Source organism: Jaculus jaculus, chromosome 1, assembly GCF_020740685.1.
Source record: "Jaculus jaculus isolate mJacJac1 chromosome 1, mJacJac1.mat.Y.cur, whole genome shotgun sequence".
Taxonomy (NCBI): domain Eukaryota; kingdom Metazoa; phylum Chordata; class Mammalia; order Rodentia; family Dipodidae; genus Jaculus; species Jaculus jaculus.
Window position 1 is genome coordinate 124,827,111 of NC_059102.1, and position 18,026 is coordinate 124,845,136.

The 18,026-nt window shown below is 46.9% G+C and overlaps 1 protein-coding gene across 1 annotated transcript; it reads right to left on the minus strand.

The window, feature by feature from the left end:
• Positions 1–5,697: 5,697 nt before the first annotated feature.
• Positions 5,698–18,012, minus strand: Swi5 (SWI5 homologous recombination repair protein). Its single transcript, XM_045130102.1, has 6 exons — positions 17,956–18,012; positions 17,703–17,869; positions 17,343–17,391; positions 13,893–14,014; positions 11,037–11,131; positions 5,698–6,023 (listed from the first exon to the last, which is right to left on the minus strand). Exons 1-6 carry the CDS (start codon positions 18,010–18,012, stop codon positions 5,959–5,961), a joined length of 555 nt encoding a protein of 184 aa, XP_044986037.1. The 3' UTR covers positions 5,698–5,958.
• Between the last annotated feature and the right edge of the window lie 14 nt (positions 18,013–18,026).

Sequence of the window (18,026 nt, forward strand, 5' to 3'; positions counted from 1 at the left end):
TTTTTTTTTTTAAATGCACATTTTGCAGCTAGTTTTATATGGGTGCTGGTAAATTGAACCCTGGCTGACAGGCTTTGCAAACAAGTACCTTCAATGACTGAACCATCTTCCCAGATTAACATGTGCACCACCATGCCTGGCTAGACAAAGACTTTAACATGAGACTTAAAACTCAAACTGATAGAGGAAAAAAATAGGAAAACTTCAAGATATAGGAATGGAGGGCTGGGGAGATGGCTCCGTGGAGAAAGTGGTTGCTGCTCAAATCTGAATTCCAGAGTTTGATCCTGCTCAGATCTCTCATAATAAACTGGAAGCTGTGGTGGGCGTCTGTAATCCCAGCACATTGGCAGGAAGGTGGGATGCAGTCAGGAAAATTTCCAGAAAGCTGACAGTGAGCACAGCAAAAGGAAACAGCAGAGTGAGATCCAGAGAGAAACCCTGACTCAAAATGAGGCAGAATGGGACCTCATAAAATTAAAAAACGGTGTGGTTGCACATGCCTGTAATCCAGCACTCAGAAGCAAAGGTAGGAGGACTGCTGTGAGTTCAAGGCCACCCTGAGACTACATAGTGAATTCCAGGTCAGCCTGGGCTACAGCAAGATCCTATCTTGAAAAACAAAACAAAACAACAACAAAAAACCCAGAAAGAAAACTGATGACAGCCAGGCATTGTGGCACAAATCTTTAAGCCCAGCACACAAGTGAATCACTGTTGAGTTCAGGGCCAGCCTGGGGCTATATAGCAAGTTCAAGGTCAGCCTGGGCTAGAGCATAAAACTACCTTGAACCCCCCCCCCCAAAAAAAAACAAACCAAAAACAAAAACACCACCACCACCAATAACAAAGCAAGCAAGCAAACTGACAACAAATGGTGGTGAGGGTGAGGAAACAGGAGGAACCCTTAATTCACTGTTGGTCAAGTGTGAACTAGTACAGCCACTATGGAAATTAGTGTGGAAGTTTCTTTAAAAGCTAAAAATAGAACCACTGTATGACCCAGCTAGACCAGTACTGGGCATCTGAACAACTCATAGCTTACACAGAAACATTAGTTCGTTTAGTTCGTTACTGTTTCTGGCTGCACTCTTCACAACAGCTAGGAAGTGCAGTCAGCGGATATGTCCATCAGGTGAGGAACGGAGAATGAAAATGTGGGGCTTGCACATAATGGAATTCCATTCAGCCATGAAAAACAATGAAATTGGCTGGAAAATGAATGGCACTGGAAAATATTATATCGAGGTAACCCAGGCTCAGAAAGACAAACACTGCATGTTAGGGAAGGAAGCAGATCTTAAGTGACATGAAAGCGGGGAGCCACTGGGGGTGCGAGAGTGAAAGCAGAGTAGGGACAGGTAAAGAGATGGGATAGAGGCGGGGAGGGGAGAGGCTTAGCCAAACTAAGTACATGATTTAATAAATTAAATTTTATTTTCTGCCTCTGGGATGCTGGGATTAAAGGTGTGGGATCACCATGCCTGGCCAAAACAAAAAAATTAAAAAACAGTTTTTTGTTTTTTTTTTGCTGCAAAAGCATGAGGTTTTATTCGGGAAACCAGAGCTCTGGGGTTGACACGTATCTCATGCAGGAGACAGAGGAGTCGACCCTGAGCCCTATTGGGTATTTCTTTTTTTTTTTTTTAATTTATTTTTATTTTATTTCTTTTAAAATTTTTATTAACATTTTCCATGATTATAAAATATATCCCATGGTAATTCCCTCCCTCCCCACCCCCACACTTTCCCATTTGAAATTCCATTCTCCATCATATTACCTCCCCATTACAATCATTGTAATTACATATATACAATATCAACCTATTAAGTATCCTCCTCTCTTCCTTTCTCTACCCTTTATGTCTCCTTTTTAACTTACTGGCCTCTGCTACTAAGTATTTTCATTCTCATGCAGAAGCCCAGTCATCTGTAGCTAGGATCCACATATGAGAGAGAACATGTGGCGCTTGGCTTTCTGGGCCTGGGTTACCTCACTTAGTATAATCCTTTCCAGGTCCATCCATTTTTCTGCAAATTTCATAACTTCATTTTTTTTTACCGCTGAGTAGAACTCCATTGTATAAATGTGCCACATCTTCATTATCCACTCATCTGTTGAGGGACATCTAGGCTGGTTCCATTTCCCAGCTATTATAAATTGAGCAGCAATAAACATGGTTGAGCACGTACTTCTAAGGAAATGAGATGAGTCCTTTGGATATATGCCTAGGAGTGCTATAGCTGGGTCATATGGTAGATCAATCTCTAGCTGTTTTAGGAACCTCCACACTGTTTTCCACAATGGCTGGACCAGATTGCATTCCCACCAGCAGTGCAGAAGGGTTCATTTGTAAAAAACAATTAAAAAAAAATTTTTTTTTTAATTTGAGAGTGACAGACACAGAGAGAAAGACAGATAGAGGGAGAGAGAGAGAATGGGCGTGCCAGGGCTTCCAGCCTCTGCAAACGAACTCCAGACGCGTGCGCCCCCTTGTGCATCTGGCTAACGTGGGACCTGGGGAACCGAGCCTCGAACCGGGGTCCTTAGGCTTCACAGGCAAGCGCTTAACCGCTAAGCCATCTCTCCAGCCCTAAAAAACAATTTTTTTTTTTGTTGTTTGGTTTTTCGAGGTAGGGTTTCATTCTATCCCAGGCTGACCTGGAATTTACTATGTAGTCTCAGGGTAGCCTGGAACTCAAGGTGATCATCCTATCTCTGCCTCCAGAGTGCTGGGATTAAAGGCGTATGCCACCACACCTGGCTTAAAAAATTTTTCTTTTAAATATTACTTATTCATTTGTTTGTTTGGATTTTCTCATTATCTGCAGTATTATTAGATGTATCAGTCAATCTTATGTTATATATCTTCAGTGTAGGAGCATAGGGTGCTAGGTGTGCCTCATAAAACTCTCAGAGTAATTACTAAAGTGATCCTAGATGTTGGGTTTGCCTGCTATGAGAGTATTCAAGTAGACTGAGTGGAACAAAATACAGGCAGATTCTAAAATTTAACTGAACAATGTACACATTCAATGAAAAACAGCACAGAGTATATATGCAAGAGTAGGCATTATGACAACCAGCTCCTCTAACAAAGTCACTGTCCCTTAGGATGTGTGGTGTCCCACACCCTTAATCCTGTCAACAAGGAGGCTAAGATTTCTGGTCTGTTAAGGGTTCTAAATCAGCTTATGACCATGTGAGATCCTTCCCAAATGAATGACAGAAGAGGAAACAAAGCCAGTATAAATCATGAAGCAACAAATGACAAGCCCAAAATATAGCTTATTTAAGAATGGCAAATCTGACCACCCATCAGATTTAACATATTCTTTATCTTGACATGGAAAATGCAATTAGCACTTCCGGTTCAGGCCTATATAACAGGCTTATTTGGTGGGTACTGACCCGGTGTAATCCCAGTTACCTTTTGGGATGGTTTTGGTCTCAATTATGCTGCACTCCTGCTTGGGTCCCTCTTTGCTGTGCTGTGGGCTCAGGTAGGCTGGCTGGGTTGCAGCTAGTCACCTGTGCTGGGTGTTATGTAGGTGAGCGCCCCCCTCTGGTGCTTGCGTGCTCTTGCACTGGAGGAGGGGAGGCTGTAGTAGGGTGTCTGAAGTTCTCCTGCTGGTCCTCACAATCCTCTTCCTCACAGGGGGCTCCTCTGTTGTTCCCTGTTGTCCTCCCTTCACGTTTCTTGAGTTTGCGTTCAGGCTGGTGTGAGTGCAGAATCCCCTCCCCTGGCATTTCCTGTGGCTCAGGCTGAGCCTTGTGGCTGTGGCTATACAGAACCTGGTCTTGCCACTGCTGGAGCCGCTTCTGCGGACTCTAGATGCTCTGGATCTCTCCTGCTTCTCTGCTGCAGTTGATAATTTCTTACACTCCTCACTTTTTTGTAGAATGTTTTTTGCTGGGTTTATTTTTGGCTTTTTCTCCCCTAGGCTGCTTTGGAGTGGTTCCTACATGGCCTTCTTAACTAGAAGTCTCCAGACCATTTCTTTGCTTTTTTTTTTCTTTCTTTCTTTTTTGGTTTTTCGAGGTAGGGTCTCACTCTGGCCCAGACTGACCTGGAATTCACTATGGAGTCTCAGGGTGGCCTTGAACTCACGGCAGTCCTGATACCTCTGCCTCCGGAGTGCTGGGATTAAAGGCGTGCACCACCATGCCCAACTAGACCATTTTCTATCCATTTATTTATGAGCACAGACAGACATAAGAGAAAGAGCATGCCACTTCTAACCACTGCAAGCGAACTCTAGACACCTGCACCACATTGTGCATTTGGTTTACGTAGGTACTGGGGAATCGAAGCTGGGTCCTTAGGCTTCACAGGCAATGGCCTTAACCATTAAGCCATCTCTCCCTTAAAATTTTTTTTGGCTGGAGATAGCTTAGCGGTTAAGGCCCATGCCTGTGAAGCCTAAGGACCCAGGTTCGATTCTCTAGGTCTCACGTAAGTTAGATGCACAAGGTGGTACATGTATTTGGAGTTGGTTTGCAGTGGCTAAAGGCCCTGGCATGCCCATTCTCACACTCTCTCTCCCTCTAATAAATAAATAAATAATCTTAAACTAGGCGTGGTGGCGCATGCCTTTAATCTCAGCACTCGGGAGGCAGAGGTAGGATTGCCATGAGTTTGAGCCACCCTGAGACTACATAGTGAATTCTAGGGCTGGAGAGATGGCTTAGTAGTTAAGCACTTGCTTGTGAAGCCTAAAGACCCTGGTTTGAGGCTCAATTCTCCAGGACCCATGTTAGCCAGATGCACAAGGGGGTGCATGCATCTGGAGTTCGTTTGCAGTGGCTAGAGGCCCTGGTGCACCCATTCTCTCTGTCTGCCTCTTTCTCTCTATTTGTGTGCTCTCAAATTAATAAATGAGCAAAAAATTAAAAAAAAAAAACAAAACAAAACCAAAAACATAGTGAATTCTAGGTCAGCCTGGGCCAGACTGAGACCCTACCTAGAAAAACCAAACCAAACCAAACCAAAACAAAACAAAACCCTTAACAAAGGGATTCCTGGAAGGGATTCGGTAGGTGGAAGAGGATGGAGGGAGGGGATTGTTTGTATTTATGGAAGTTGTTAAGAAAAAAGTTTTAGGTGGCACATGTGTTTGGAGTTTGTTTGCAGTGGCTGGAGGCCATGGTATACCCATTCTCTCTTTCTCTCTGCCTCTTTTTGTCACTCAGATAAATAAATAAGCCAGGCATGGTAGTGCATACCTTTAATCCCAACACCCTGGAGACAGAGTTAAGAGGATTGCTGTGGGTTCAAGACCAGCCTGAGACTACATAGTGAATTCCAGGTCAGCCTGGGCTAGAGTGAGATCCTACCTCAAAAACCAAAACACAAAGAAAACTTACACATTTTTCCAAAAAGCGAAGAACACAAAGCTGTGGGAGCCACACTGGCATGTCTCACTCCTGATTTCACCTGCTTCTCCTCCACGCAGAGCACAATCTTGGGCTCAAACCCATGCTCTGCCACTTACCATTGTGTGAGCCTAAGCAAGTCATTTGTCTGACTCAGTTTCCCCATCTGCAAGAAGTGGTAGTAACACTAGCTCCTCACAGACTGCATAGAAATGATGGCCATAAGGCCCAGCATGAGTAAGCCTGATCTAATCCAAGGCCAGCTGCCTCTCTCCCAGGCAGGACTGGGGGGAGGGGACATTAGAAGACAGGGATCAGAATCACACCCAGAGATTCTCATGTTTATTAAGCAAGGGGACACATACATCCATACAGAAGCACCTCTGAGACACCTAGGAACCTGGGAGCTGGAAATACCAGTTCCACTTGTCCTCTTCTCTAAGATCCATTCTGAACTTAATTTGGCTCTTCAGAAAAGGGTTTCTCAGAAAACCAAGCAGGTGCACTGACTGGGCTGTCTGCTTCTCAATGTCCCCATCAGTCTGTCCCTGTGGGCCTTAGACAAGTCTATAAGCTTCTGCTCAGTCATTCATGTCCAGTCCAAATTCTGGATACAACTCCTTGGTGGTGACACCTCGGATCACAGCTGAAAGGAAGGAAATAAAGAAGGATTACTATGTAGTGGAGAGGAGTGGCAGAACAGTGAAAACCTGGGACTAGGGACACTGCCTTGACTCTCCCAGGACACTACCTCTGGCTTGCAGCCAGTGTGCAGACTCACACCTTGCCCAATTGGCCAAGGCCCCGTTTTCCTCAAGTGTCATCCCTGTGAGCATGGCCTGGCCACCACATACCAACCAAATGTTCAAGGGTTGGTCTGCAGTACTTGACTCTCCTCGAAGTCACCTCATTTTTCAGAGTGAAACGAAGCTCTCCTAGACTCCTTTACCACACAGAGCAGCAAGTCATCTGCTTAGAATGTCAATCATCTCCCATGCCTGAACACCTGAGCTATTGAGGGCTTCCAGCCAACCCTTCAAGTTTGCAGCCCAGGGATCCAGTTCCTCCTGCTGCTCTCCCTAACAGACCTGTCATTTCTCTGCTGGGAAAAGTCTCTTTACAGGCCTCCGCCCAGAACCTTATCTTGCTTCCTCCTACCACATCATCTTATTTAGACTACTACTCCTTCTTTTTCTTGGTTTTCTTACTCTAGCACAGGCTGACCCAGAATTCACTTTGTAGACTTCAGCTGGCCTCACACTCATAGCCATCCTTCTACCTCTGCTTCCCCAGTGCTGAGACTAAAGGCATGTACCACTATGCTCAGCTCCCTCTTTTCTGATAGGGTCTTGGTGCATCTCAGGCCTCCAACTCATTATGTAGCTGAGGATGAGCTTGAACTTCTGATGCTCCAGTCAACACCTTTCTAGTACTAGGATTCCACCATTGTTTTCCCTTGCTGTTTCTTTCATAGTACTTAACATAGTATATCACTTTGTGTTATCTACGGACTGATCACTCTGCCCACTCTAAACACTAAAACCCAGACAATATGAGGATAAGCTTTCCAGTGTCCCTTTTATAGTGTCACATCTTATAGAGTATCTAGCATAGAGAAAGTGCCCAATAAATACTTACTGAGGGCTGGAGAGATGGTTCGGTGATTAAAGTGCTTGCCTGGAAAGCCTAACAACCTGGGTTTGATTCCCCAGTACCTACATAAAGCCAGATGCACAAAATAGTGCATTAGTCTGGAGTTCATTTGCAGTAGCTTTGGAGGCCCTGGTGTGCCTGTTCTGTCTGTCTCCCCCTGCACCCCCACCTCTCTCTCTCTGCTTGCAAATAAATATATAAAACATATTAAAAAAAATACTAGCCAGGCTGGGCATGGTGGCACATGCCATTAATCCTATCACTCAGGAAGCAGAGGTAGGAGGGTTGCTGAGAGTTCGAGGCTACCCTGAGACGACATAATGAATTCCGGGTCAGCCTGGACAAGAGTGAGACCCTACCTTGAAAAACCAACCAACCAACCAACCAAACAACAACAAACTAGCCAGGCATGATGGCACACCTTTAAGCCAAACATTTGGTAGGCAGTGGTAGAAGGATTGCTGTTGAGTTCGAGACCAGCCTGAGACTAATTCCTGGGCTAGAGCAAGACCTTACCTCAAAGAGCCAAAACAAAAACAAAAACAAAAACAAAAACAAAAATGAAAAAGGGGCTGGAGAGATGGCCTAGCAGTTAAGGTGCTTGCCTGCGAAGCCTAAGAACCCAGGTTTGATTCTCCAGTATCCACATATAACAGATGCACAAGGTGGCACATGCATCTGGAGTTCGTTTACAGTGGCTGGAGGCCCTGATGCACCCATTCTCTCTGTCTCTCTGTAATAAATAAGTTTCTAAAATCAAAGAAACAAACTCTGAGTACACAGAAAAGGGTTATGTCTCAGGCTCTAACATCTGGAAATGACAGAACTCCAGATGATTCTAACAAGAATGTTCTCAGTTTTGTTTAGGAGACAAGGTCTCTTTGTGTAGCCAAGGCTGCCCTCTAACTCTCCATCCTCTTGCTTCAGCCTCTAGAAAGCTAGGATTACAGGCATGCATGTGCCTCTATGCCTGATTTTTTAAAATATATTTCTTTTTAGGGATGGAGGGATGGCTTCAAGTTAAGGCACCAGCCTGTAAAGCAAAATAACCCATGTTTGATTCCCCAGGACCCGCATAAGCCAGATGCACAAGGTAGCACATACTTTTGGAGTTCATTTGCAACAGCCAAAGGCCCTGGTGTGCCCATTCTCCATCTGCCTCTTTCTCTCTTAAATATAAGTAAAAAATAAAATATAAACACTTTTAAAAATTTATTTGTGGGGCTGGAGAGATGGCTTAGCGGTTAAGCGCTTGCCTGTGAAGCCTAAGGACCCCGGTTCGAGGCTCGGTTCCCCAGGTCCCACGTTAGCCAGATGCACAAGGGGGCGCACGCGTCTGGAGTTCGTTTGCAGAGGCTGGAAGCCCTGGCGGGCCCATTTTCTCGCTCTCCCTCTGTCATTCTCTCTGTGTCTGTCGCTCTCAAATAAATAAATAAATAAAATTAAAAAAAAATTTATTTGTGGTGGGAGCGAAACCAACGCCTGGCTTGGAGCAGCAGCCGCTGAGTGGCAACAGGGTTTGGCAGCCTTTCTACAACCAACAGACAAAGAAGAGTGACACTTCCCGAAATCTCTGACAATGAAGAGAGTTTAAATGATAGAGAGACCAAAAATGGCCAGAAAGGCAGGTGGTTGTGGTGGTGAGACAGGGTCTCAGTGCATTACAGGTTGGCCTCAAACATGAGGTCCTCTTGCCTTAACAGCCTGCCAGGATTACAGGTCTCTGGCTGGTGTTGCTTCCACCTGTCCACAATCATGGGGAATAATCTTTGCGAACCTCTTCAAGGGCCTTTTTGGCAAAAAAGAAATGTGCACCCTCAGGGTAGGCCTGGATGCTTCAGGGAAGTCAAGAATTCTGTACAAATTGAAGCTGGGTGAATGGTGACCACCATTCCCACTATAGGTTTCAGCGTGGAGACTGTTGAGTACAAGAACATCAGCTTTACTGTGTGGAACTTGGGTGGCCAGGACAAAACCAGGCCACTGTGGTGCCACTACTTCCAGAACACTCAAGGCTTGATCTTCATAGTGGGCAGCAATGACACAGAGCCCCCATGCTTGATTTAAAAAAGAGATTATTTATTTGGGAGAGAGAGAAACAAAGAGGCAGGTAGAGCTAGAGCATGGGCATGCCAGGGCCTCTAGCCACCAGTTTGCATAGAGTCACGTGTGGTCTTGTGCATTCAGCTTTGTGTGAGTACTGGGAAATCTAGGTCCTTTGGCTTTGCCTGCAAGCACCTTAACTGCTAAGCCATTTCTCTAGCCCCTCACCCCCCCTTTTTTTCTTCAAGGTAGGGTCTCACTTTAGGCCAGGCTGATCTGGAATTCACTTTGTAATCTCAAACAGCAATCCTCTTACCTCTGCCTCCCCAGTGCTGGGATTAAAGGTATGTGCCACCATGCCTAGCCTCTTCCTTCCTTTCTTTTTTTGAGGCAAGCCAAGAAACTAGCCTTTTTTTAATGAGAGAGAGGGTGGGGGGGGGGAGAGTAAGAATTGGTGTACCAGGGCCTCTAGCCACTGTAGTTGAATTCCAGACACGTGCACCCCCCACTTATGAGCATATGCAACCTTGTGCATGAATCACCTTGTGCGTCTGGCTTATGGGGGATCCTGGGGAGTTGTACATGGATCCTTAAGCTTTACAGGCAAGTGCCTTAACCGCAAAGCCATATCTCTAGCACCCCCCCATTTTTTTTGTTGTTGTTTGTTTTTTTCTGAGGTAGGGTCCCACTCTAGCTCAGGCTGACCTGGAATTCACTATGTAGTCTCAGGGTGGCTTTGAACTCACAGCGATCCTACCTCCTGAGTGCTGGGATTAAAGGCATGTGCTACCACATTTGGCTTCCCCCCACCTTTTTTTGAGACAAGGTCTACCTACACAGCCCATGCTTGGCTGGAACCCGGGGTGGCCTTGAACTTGTAATCCTTCTGCCTCAGCCTCGAGAGTGCTGGGATTCACAGGTATGTACCATATTTGGCTATACATCCTTTTTTTGTTGTTGTTCACGTTTATTTATTTATTTGAGAGTGACAGAGAAAGAGGCAGAGAGAGAGAGAAAATGGGCATGCCAGGACTTCCAGCCACTGCAAACGAACTCCAGACGTGTGTGCCCCCTTGTGCATCTTGCTAACATGGGTCCTGGAGAATTGAGCCTCAAACCAGAGTCCTTAGGCTTCACAGGCAAGTGCTTAAATGTTAAGCCATCTCTCCAGCCCTGCACATCCTTTCTTCTCGGGCCCTGGTCACTCTTCAGTCATCCACATTTCCCTCCTGCTTTCTTCTTCCCTTCCTCTGGCATACATACTCCAGTGAAACACAGAGAAACACTTTGTGCTATGGAATGGGATGCTTGCTGATGGAGGTTTCTGCAACAAGCGCTGAAACTCATGTAGCAACTGGGTAGACACCCCTCTCTCTGAAGACCACCATCCCATTGGCGCTGAGCACAGAGCCTATCTGGGCCAGTTGAAGGGACTACTGAGTTTGTATGAGGTCACCTATATATTTCCTTACCTCCAAGCCAGCCCTACCTCCAAAGCAGGCTACCCTAGCCAGCCCAGATATACAGGTATTTGCTTTGGTTCAAAGTCTCTCGATAGCAAGATTTGGTAGGAGGTGGAACAAAATCCCACATTAAATCACAAGGGATCACCCTGGACCTTCTATCTGTTTATCAAACCAGCACTGGAGGCAGATGGTATCTCAATAGGACCCCTCGGTCCACAGGCTTGCGGCTCTGTTCAAGGCGGCTCCAAAGCAGGCCTGGTGTTTGAGAAATCCCCAGGATTTGAGTAAGGGCTGCAATGCTGCATTGCTGAGCAGTGCGGGGGGTGGGTGGCGGTGGATAGAGGCTGATGATAAGAGGGGCTGGGGCAGAGAAGTAGAACAGTTGAGAACATGAAACAGTTGGCAAGTCAGGGAGCCCAGGAACAAAATCCAATACCCTTAGGCAGGAGGAAGCCACCTTCTAATCCCTTGAGGCCCCTCAGGAGCCTGCTGCTCACCTAGCTTGCCCAGCAGCATCTGCCCTATATCCTTGATGTCATTGTACTCATGGAGCTGGGAGATGTGGTCCTCTAGTTCATCCACATTGTAGCCTCTGGGGAGGGATGGAGAAAAATACAGGAAGGATGCTGTTAGGTATGCTGATGAGGACCCCGACAGACAGTGACAGTGAAGCATCTGTTTAGCCAAAGTTCACTACAGATCTACTAGATGCTAGACCCAGGAGATAGTGATGGCAAGACAGACCCTGCCTTCCTGAAACTTACAGCAGGGCAGGAGATCTGCCTAGCCCTTCACTCCTAGTAAGCCTGTATTATGCCCTAAGGGAGGATCCCAAGCCATGTTGGTACTACATGACCTGGCCACAACTGAGGGATTCACAAATGGGTACATGATCCTGGTAACCTGTACCACTCAGTCTCTGTCACTCTGTTTGAAGTGATGGGCATGGGGAAAAACCCCATTGCAGGAGAGAGTCCAGGTACAGCCAGGGGTAGAACCCAGAATATAGCTCTAGAGAGAGACCAGGAGCCATGGTGGCCGTTCCTGACAGCTTTCTAGATCCCAGTCTTGGCTTTCCCCAGCCTAATTACCACCCTTTCAGAGAGGCTGCTGAGAACTGAATCCAGTGGTAGGGATTTTATGCCAAATTCATGCACCTGGGTTGCAGTTATTGGGCATTAATTAAAAGTTAAATTTTGTGGGCTGGAGGGATTGCTTAGTGGTTAAGGTGCTCACCTGCAGAGCAAAAGGACCCAGGGTCCGATTCCCCAGGACCCATGTAAGTCAGATGCACAAGGTGGCACATGCATGCCCATTCTCTCTCTATCTTTCTCTTTCTCTCAAAAGAAAAAAAAAAAAAAAACAAAAAACAGTTAAAATTTGCCAGGTGTGGTAGCACATGCCTTTAGTCCCAGCACTTGGGAGGTAGAGGCAGAAGGATTGTTGTGAGTTTGAGGCCACCCTAAGACCATATAGTAAATTCCAGGTCAGCCAGGGCTAAAGCAGGACCCTACCTTGAAAAATTAAAAAAAAAAAAAAAAAAAAGTTAAATTTTAAGCTAAGTGTGGTAGCACACATCTTTAACCTTAGACCAGCCTGAGCTATAGGGTGAGTTCCTGGGTAATACCCTATCTTGAAAAGCAAAAACTAACAAGAATAAAATCAAAATTGAAATAAAAGTTAAATTTTTGGTTGCTGTTAGCATACTGCTTGGGATCTATCTCAAGGCCTTAAGTATGCTAGGTACTCACTCTATCACAGAGAAACACTTAAGAGCTGAAAAGTTTTTTTTTTTCCTTTTTTTTTTAAGGTAGGATCTCACTCTAGTCCCGGCTGACCTGGAATTCACTATGTAATGTCAAGGTGGCCTCAAACTCATGGAAATCCTACCTCTGCCTCCCAAGTGCTGGGATTAAAGGCATGCACCACCACGCCAGGGTGGTTTTTTTTTTTTTTTTGCTTTTCGGTTTTTTGAGGTAGGGTCTCAATCTAGCCCAGGCTAACCTGGAATTCACTATGGAGTCTCAGGGTGGCCTCGAACTCATGGCAATTCTCCTACCTCTGCCTTCCGAGTGCTAGGATTAAAGGCGTGCGCCACCATGCCTGGCCCGCCTGGCTTATTTAAAAAAAAATTATTTTTATTTGCTTATTTGCAAGCAGAGAGAGATAGAAGAAACAGAGAGACAGAATAGGCACACCTGGGACTTCAGCAGCTACAGACAAACTTCAGATATATGTGCCATTTTGTGCATCTGGCTATATGTGGGTATTGGAGAACTAAGCCTTGGTTGTTAGGTTTTGCAGGTAGGCGCTTTAACTGCTGAGCCATTCCTCCAGCCCCCAAATATTTTATTTTATTATTACCACTTTTTAAAATATTTTTATGTATTGGTTTGAGAGCCAAATACAGAGACAGAGAGAAAGTGTTTAGACAGCCTCTTGCCACTACAAACAAACTCCAGAAGCATACGTCACACTGTGGATATGACTAAATGAGTACTTGGGAATTGAAACCGGGCCAGCAGGCTTTGCAAGCAAGAGCCCTTAACTGCTGTACCATCTCTTCAGCTCCCCTAAAGTTATCTTGTTCGTTTTTTTCGAGGTAGGGCCTCACTCCAGTTCAGGCTGACCTGGAATTCACTATGTAGTCTCAGGGTGGCCTCGAACTGATGGCGGTCCTCCTACCTACCTCCTTAGTGCTGGGATTAAATGTGTATGCCACCATGCCCAGCCCTAAAGTTATCTTAATCACACTCTATCAAAAGATTTACTCAGGGAGCTGGAGGGGATGGTCTAGTAGTTAAGGCGGTTGACTGCAAAGCCAAAGGACCCAGTTTCAATTCCCAGGGACCCACGTTAGCCAGATGCACAAGGGGACACATGTGTCTGCAGTTCATTTGCAGTGGCTGGAGGCCCTGGCATGCCCATTCTCTCTCTCTCTTTCTCTGTCTGTCACTTTCAAATAAATAAATAAACATAAAACAATTTTTTTTTTAAAAAAGACTTTCTCAGAAAGCTAGGCATAGTTGTCCATACCTGTATTCCCAACTTTTGGGAGGTACAGGCAGGGAGGATCAGGAGTTCAAGGGGTCATCCTTGGCTATATAGTAAGTACGAGACTAGTTTGGATTACATGAGGTATCTTAAAACACTCAACACAAACCAAACAAAAAAGACTTACCCAAATATTAGCCAGGTGTGGTGGTGCACACCTTTAATCCCAGCACTCTGAAGGCAGAGGTAGGAGGATCACTGTGAGTTCGAGGCCACATATGAGACTACATCGTGAATTCCAGGTAAGCCTGAGCTAGAGTGAGACCCTGTCTTGAAAAACAAAAACAAAAAAGACTTACTCAGATATCAATTGGGAGATTTCCTTGTCCAGCATGTCCCTCTTCTCCTGCAGTTTCTGAATGTCAAGGAGCAAGGATTCTCCGTTGATCCCATCAGCCTGTCCAGATTTGGGAGATGGTCGCTGAGTGGCAGAAAAAGTTGGCTTTACTTGGACAGGATTACTAGGAGTGAGGGGCTAGGCAGATCGCCTGCCTTGCTATAAGTTTCAAGAAGGCAGGGTCTACCCTGCCGTTACTATTCTCTGGGTCTAGCACCTACTAGGCCTATAGTGAACTCTGCCCAAAACAGACTTACTAGTTATCCATAATTCAGAGCCTATATGATATTCTCCAAAAGCCACTCCCCACTTTCTACTTGGTCATAGGTCCACTGATTCTCAGAATTAGGAATTAGGTATGGCTTTTAAACTAAGTTATGACAAGAAAAACTTTACCAGAACCAGGTGTGGTGTTGCACACTTTTAATACCAGCATTTGCACTTAGGAGGCAGAGATAGGAGGATCACTGTGAGTTTGAGGACACCCTAAGACTACATAGTGAATTCCAGGTCAGCCTGGGCTAGAGTGAGACCCTACCCTGAAAATAAAAAAAAAAAAGAAAGAAAGAAAATAAAAAAGGAGGGAGCTATGTGTGTTGGTGCATGCCTTTAATCCCAGCACTTGGGAGGCAGAGGTAGGAGGATCTCCATGAGTTTAAGGCCACCCTGAGCTACAGTGACAAATAGAGAGACAGAGAGAAAGCATATAGACAGCCTTTTGCCACTACAAACAAACTCCAGAAGCATGCATCACACTGTGGATATGATTAAATGAGTACAAAACAAAACAAAACAAATAAAAGAAGAAGGCACTTGCCTATGAAGGCAAAGGACCCAAGTTAGATTCCCCAGTACCCACATAAGCTAGATGTATAAGGTGGCACATGTCTGCAGTTTGTTTGCAGTTGCTATAGACACTGGCATGCCCATTCTCTTTTTCTCTTAAATAAATAAATAACAAGGTATTAGAGGTAGTATAGCAATGTCTGGAAAATGTCCTTCCAGAGAGAGTGCATGCCTTCCTCTGCCTGGAATGTGGATGTAATGCTAGAGCTGACCAGCAATCTTGGATGATGAAGCAACAGCCTCAAAGGCTGGAGCAAAACACAGGCCTGAATCCCTAATGGCTGTTTAGGCCACTGTTAACTTGGAATTCTCTTCCCAGCTAAACCCAATCCTAACCAAGTGGCCCCTTAGGCCTCCAGTCTGAGCCCAAAGAAAATGCTCCAGATGTGCAGTGACACTGGGTTTATATTCTTACTGGCTAACAAAACCTTTCTTGAGGCTGTGCTTCATCTTCGACCTTTCTGCCTCTCAACTTGTGAAGGCCAGTTCCTAGTACTCAGCTCATCTTCAGGAAGAGTATGTTGGGTGACTTGTCTACACATGATGCAAGAAAACAGAGATGGCTCGGTGTGAAAGAAACTTGCTGGCAAAACCTGCCAGTTGGGGTTCAATTTCCCAATACCTATGTCAAGCCAGATGCAGAACATGGTGCAGGCATCTGGAGTTGGTTTGCACTGGCAAGAGGCCCTGGTATGCCCGTACTCTCTCTTTCTCTCATGAAAATAAATTAATTGAGAAAAAGGTGTGCGTGGGGGAACCTGGAGAGCTGGCTTAGCAGTTAAGGCGTTTGCCTGCAAAGCCAAAGGATCCAGGTCTGACTCTCCAGGACCCACATAAGCCAGATGCACAAGGGGTGCATGCATCTGGAGTTCATTTGCAGTGGCTTGAGGCCCTGGCGCACCTATGCTCTCTCTCTCTCTCAAATAAATAAATAAATAAATAAATTTTAAAAAGGGCAGGGCATGGTGTCACATGCCTGTAATCACAGCACTTGGGAGGCAGAGGTAGGAGGATCACCATGAATTTGGGGCCAGCCTAAGACCACATAATGAATTCCAGGTCAGCCAGGGCTAGAGTGAGACCCTACCTCAAAAAATCAAAATAAGGGTTGGAGAGATGGCTTAGCGGTTAAGGCACTTGCCTGCAAAGCCAAAGGACCCAGATTCGATTTCCCAGGACCCACATAAGCCAGATGCACAAGGGAGTGCATGCATCTGAAGTTCATTTGCAGTGGCTGGAGGCCCTGGGACGCCCATTCTCTCTGTCTGTCTGTCTGTCTGTCTCTCTCTCTCAAATAAATAAATAAACAAAACAAACAAACAAAAAAACAAGAACAAGACCAAGCAGAGGAGCAACAGAGCAGGACACCTGATGTTCCACTCTGGCCACCACTGACAAAAGGATGGAGGCACTGCAAGGACACATACAGATGCATATACAAACACCACACACCCATAAACAAAAATAAAATTAAAAAAAAGTGGAAGCTGGGTGTGGTGGCACACACCATTTATGCCAGCACTTGGGAGGCTGAGGTAGGAGGGGTACTATGAATCTCAGGCCAGTCTGGGCTAAAGAGAGTTCCAGATCAGCAGCCAGATGCACAAAGTGGGGCATGCTTCTGGAGTTCGTTTGCAGCAGGAAGTGGCCCTGATGTGCCCATTTTCTCTCTCTGTTTGCTAATAAATAAAAATATTAAAACAAGCCGGGCGTGGTGGCACACACCTTTAATCCCAGCATTTGGGAGGCAGAGGTAGGAGAATTCCAGGTCAGCCTGGGCTAGAGTGAGACCCTATCTCGAAAAAACAACAAAAAAAGTTAAAATATTAAAACAAACAAACAAACAAACAACAAACAAACAGGGTTGGAGGGATGGCTTAGAGCTTAAGGTGCTTGCCTGCAAAGTGCAAGTAATAGAGTTCAATTCCCCAGTACCCAGGTAAAGCCAAATGCACAAAGTGACGCATGCATCTGGAGTGCATTTGCAGCGGCTGGAAGCCCTGCCTTTCTTCTCTCTACTTGCAAATAAGTAAAAATATTTAAAGAAAAAACAATGGATACTAAGTCTTCCATGATCTGTGTAACTGTGGAAAACTCGTGTTTGGGGATAAGAAATGGAAGAGTCTACGTCTGTGGGGTGGCCAGGGAAAAGAGATAACTAGTAGCTAAAAATGTCTTGACTGGGGAACAGTGGGCAGGATTAAAGGCAGGCCTGGGTGCCAGAAGAAACCAGTGGGGAGGAGGTGGCTGAGGGACACGTGTGTGTGTGTGGGGGGGGCAGGAGCAGGACAACACTTTTGACGGTGAGGAGGGGTGGGGCGGGATTAAAAGATAGGAGGATCGCCGTGAGATCGAGGCCACCCTGAGACTACAGAGTGAATCCCAGGTCTGCCTGGCCTAGAGGGAGACCCTACCTCGAGATTCCCCCGCTCCCCTACCAAATAAAGAAATGGTCCGGAGTCACTCACCACAGCTCGGGGTGGACGCTGCGGAGGGCTGAGGTAGGGGGGCTGGCGCAGGGATGGAGGAGGAGGGCAGGGGAGGGGCGCCGAGCCGACGCACTCACCGGAGATCGGAAGGCCCCACGGCAGCTTCGGTTCAGTCCTGACTCCGGCCTGGGGAGGAACCCGAGGGAAAAGAAGGCTGATAGCACCGGGAGGGACGCGCTCCGGTGGGGACGCGGGACGAGCGGCGGCTGGGGAGGGCGGGCCCGGCGGCTAGGGGGGTCAGATGTGCCTTCGGCACGGGCAGGGAGCCTCGAGGAGGCAGGGGGCGCCCATTTGTGAAGGAAAGGGGGAGACGCCGGGGAGCTGGCCGTGGGGGCATCCTAACGGGGACTTCGGAGTCTGGGGTAGGGCTGATGACCAGCCAGGAAAGACCCGTGAAGGGACGCACTGTCCTCTCCGGCCGCCCGTTCCTCGCCCACCTCCTGAGCCCTGGGGTCCGAGGGCCCCGGGATGGAGGCGTCTGCAGCGCAGGAGGCTCCAGGGCTGGGGCTAGGATGGCCGCGTCCCTCAGGCGCCTCAGGCAAATCTCAACTCCACTGGAGGAGGCCGTCCGCCGGGGCGCACGCCGAGCTGCGCGCGCACCCAGCTACAGCCCCGCCCCGCCCCGCCCCGCCCTCGGAGCGGGCGGCCGCGGGGGTCAGGGCTGCGTGCGCAGCTTTCCCGCGGCCCCGCCCTCTTTCTCCCCTTGGTTGGAGCCGGCGTGGCCACGCCGCCTGGTCCTTTCATCATTCTCCTCAACCAAT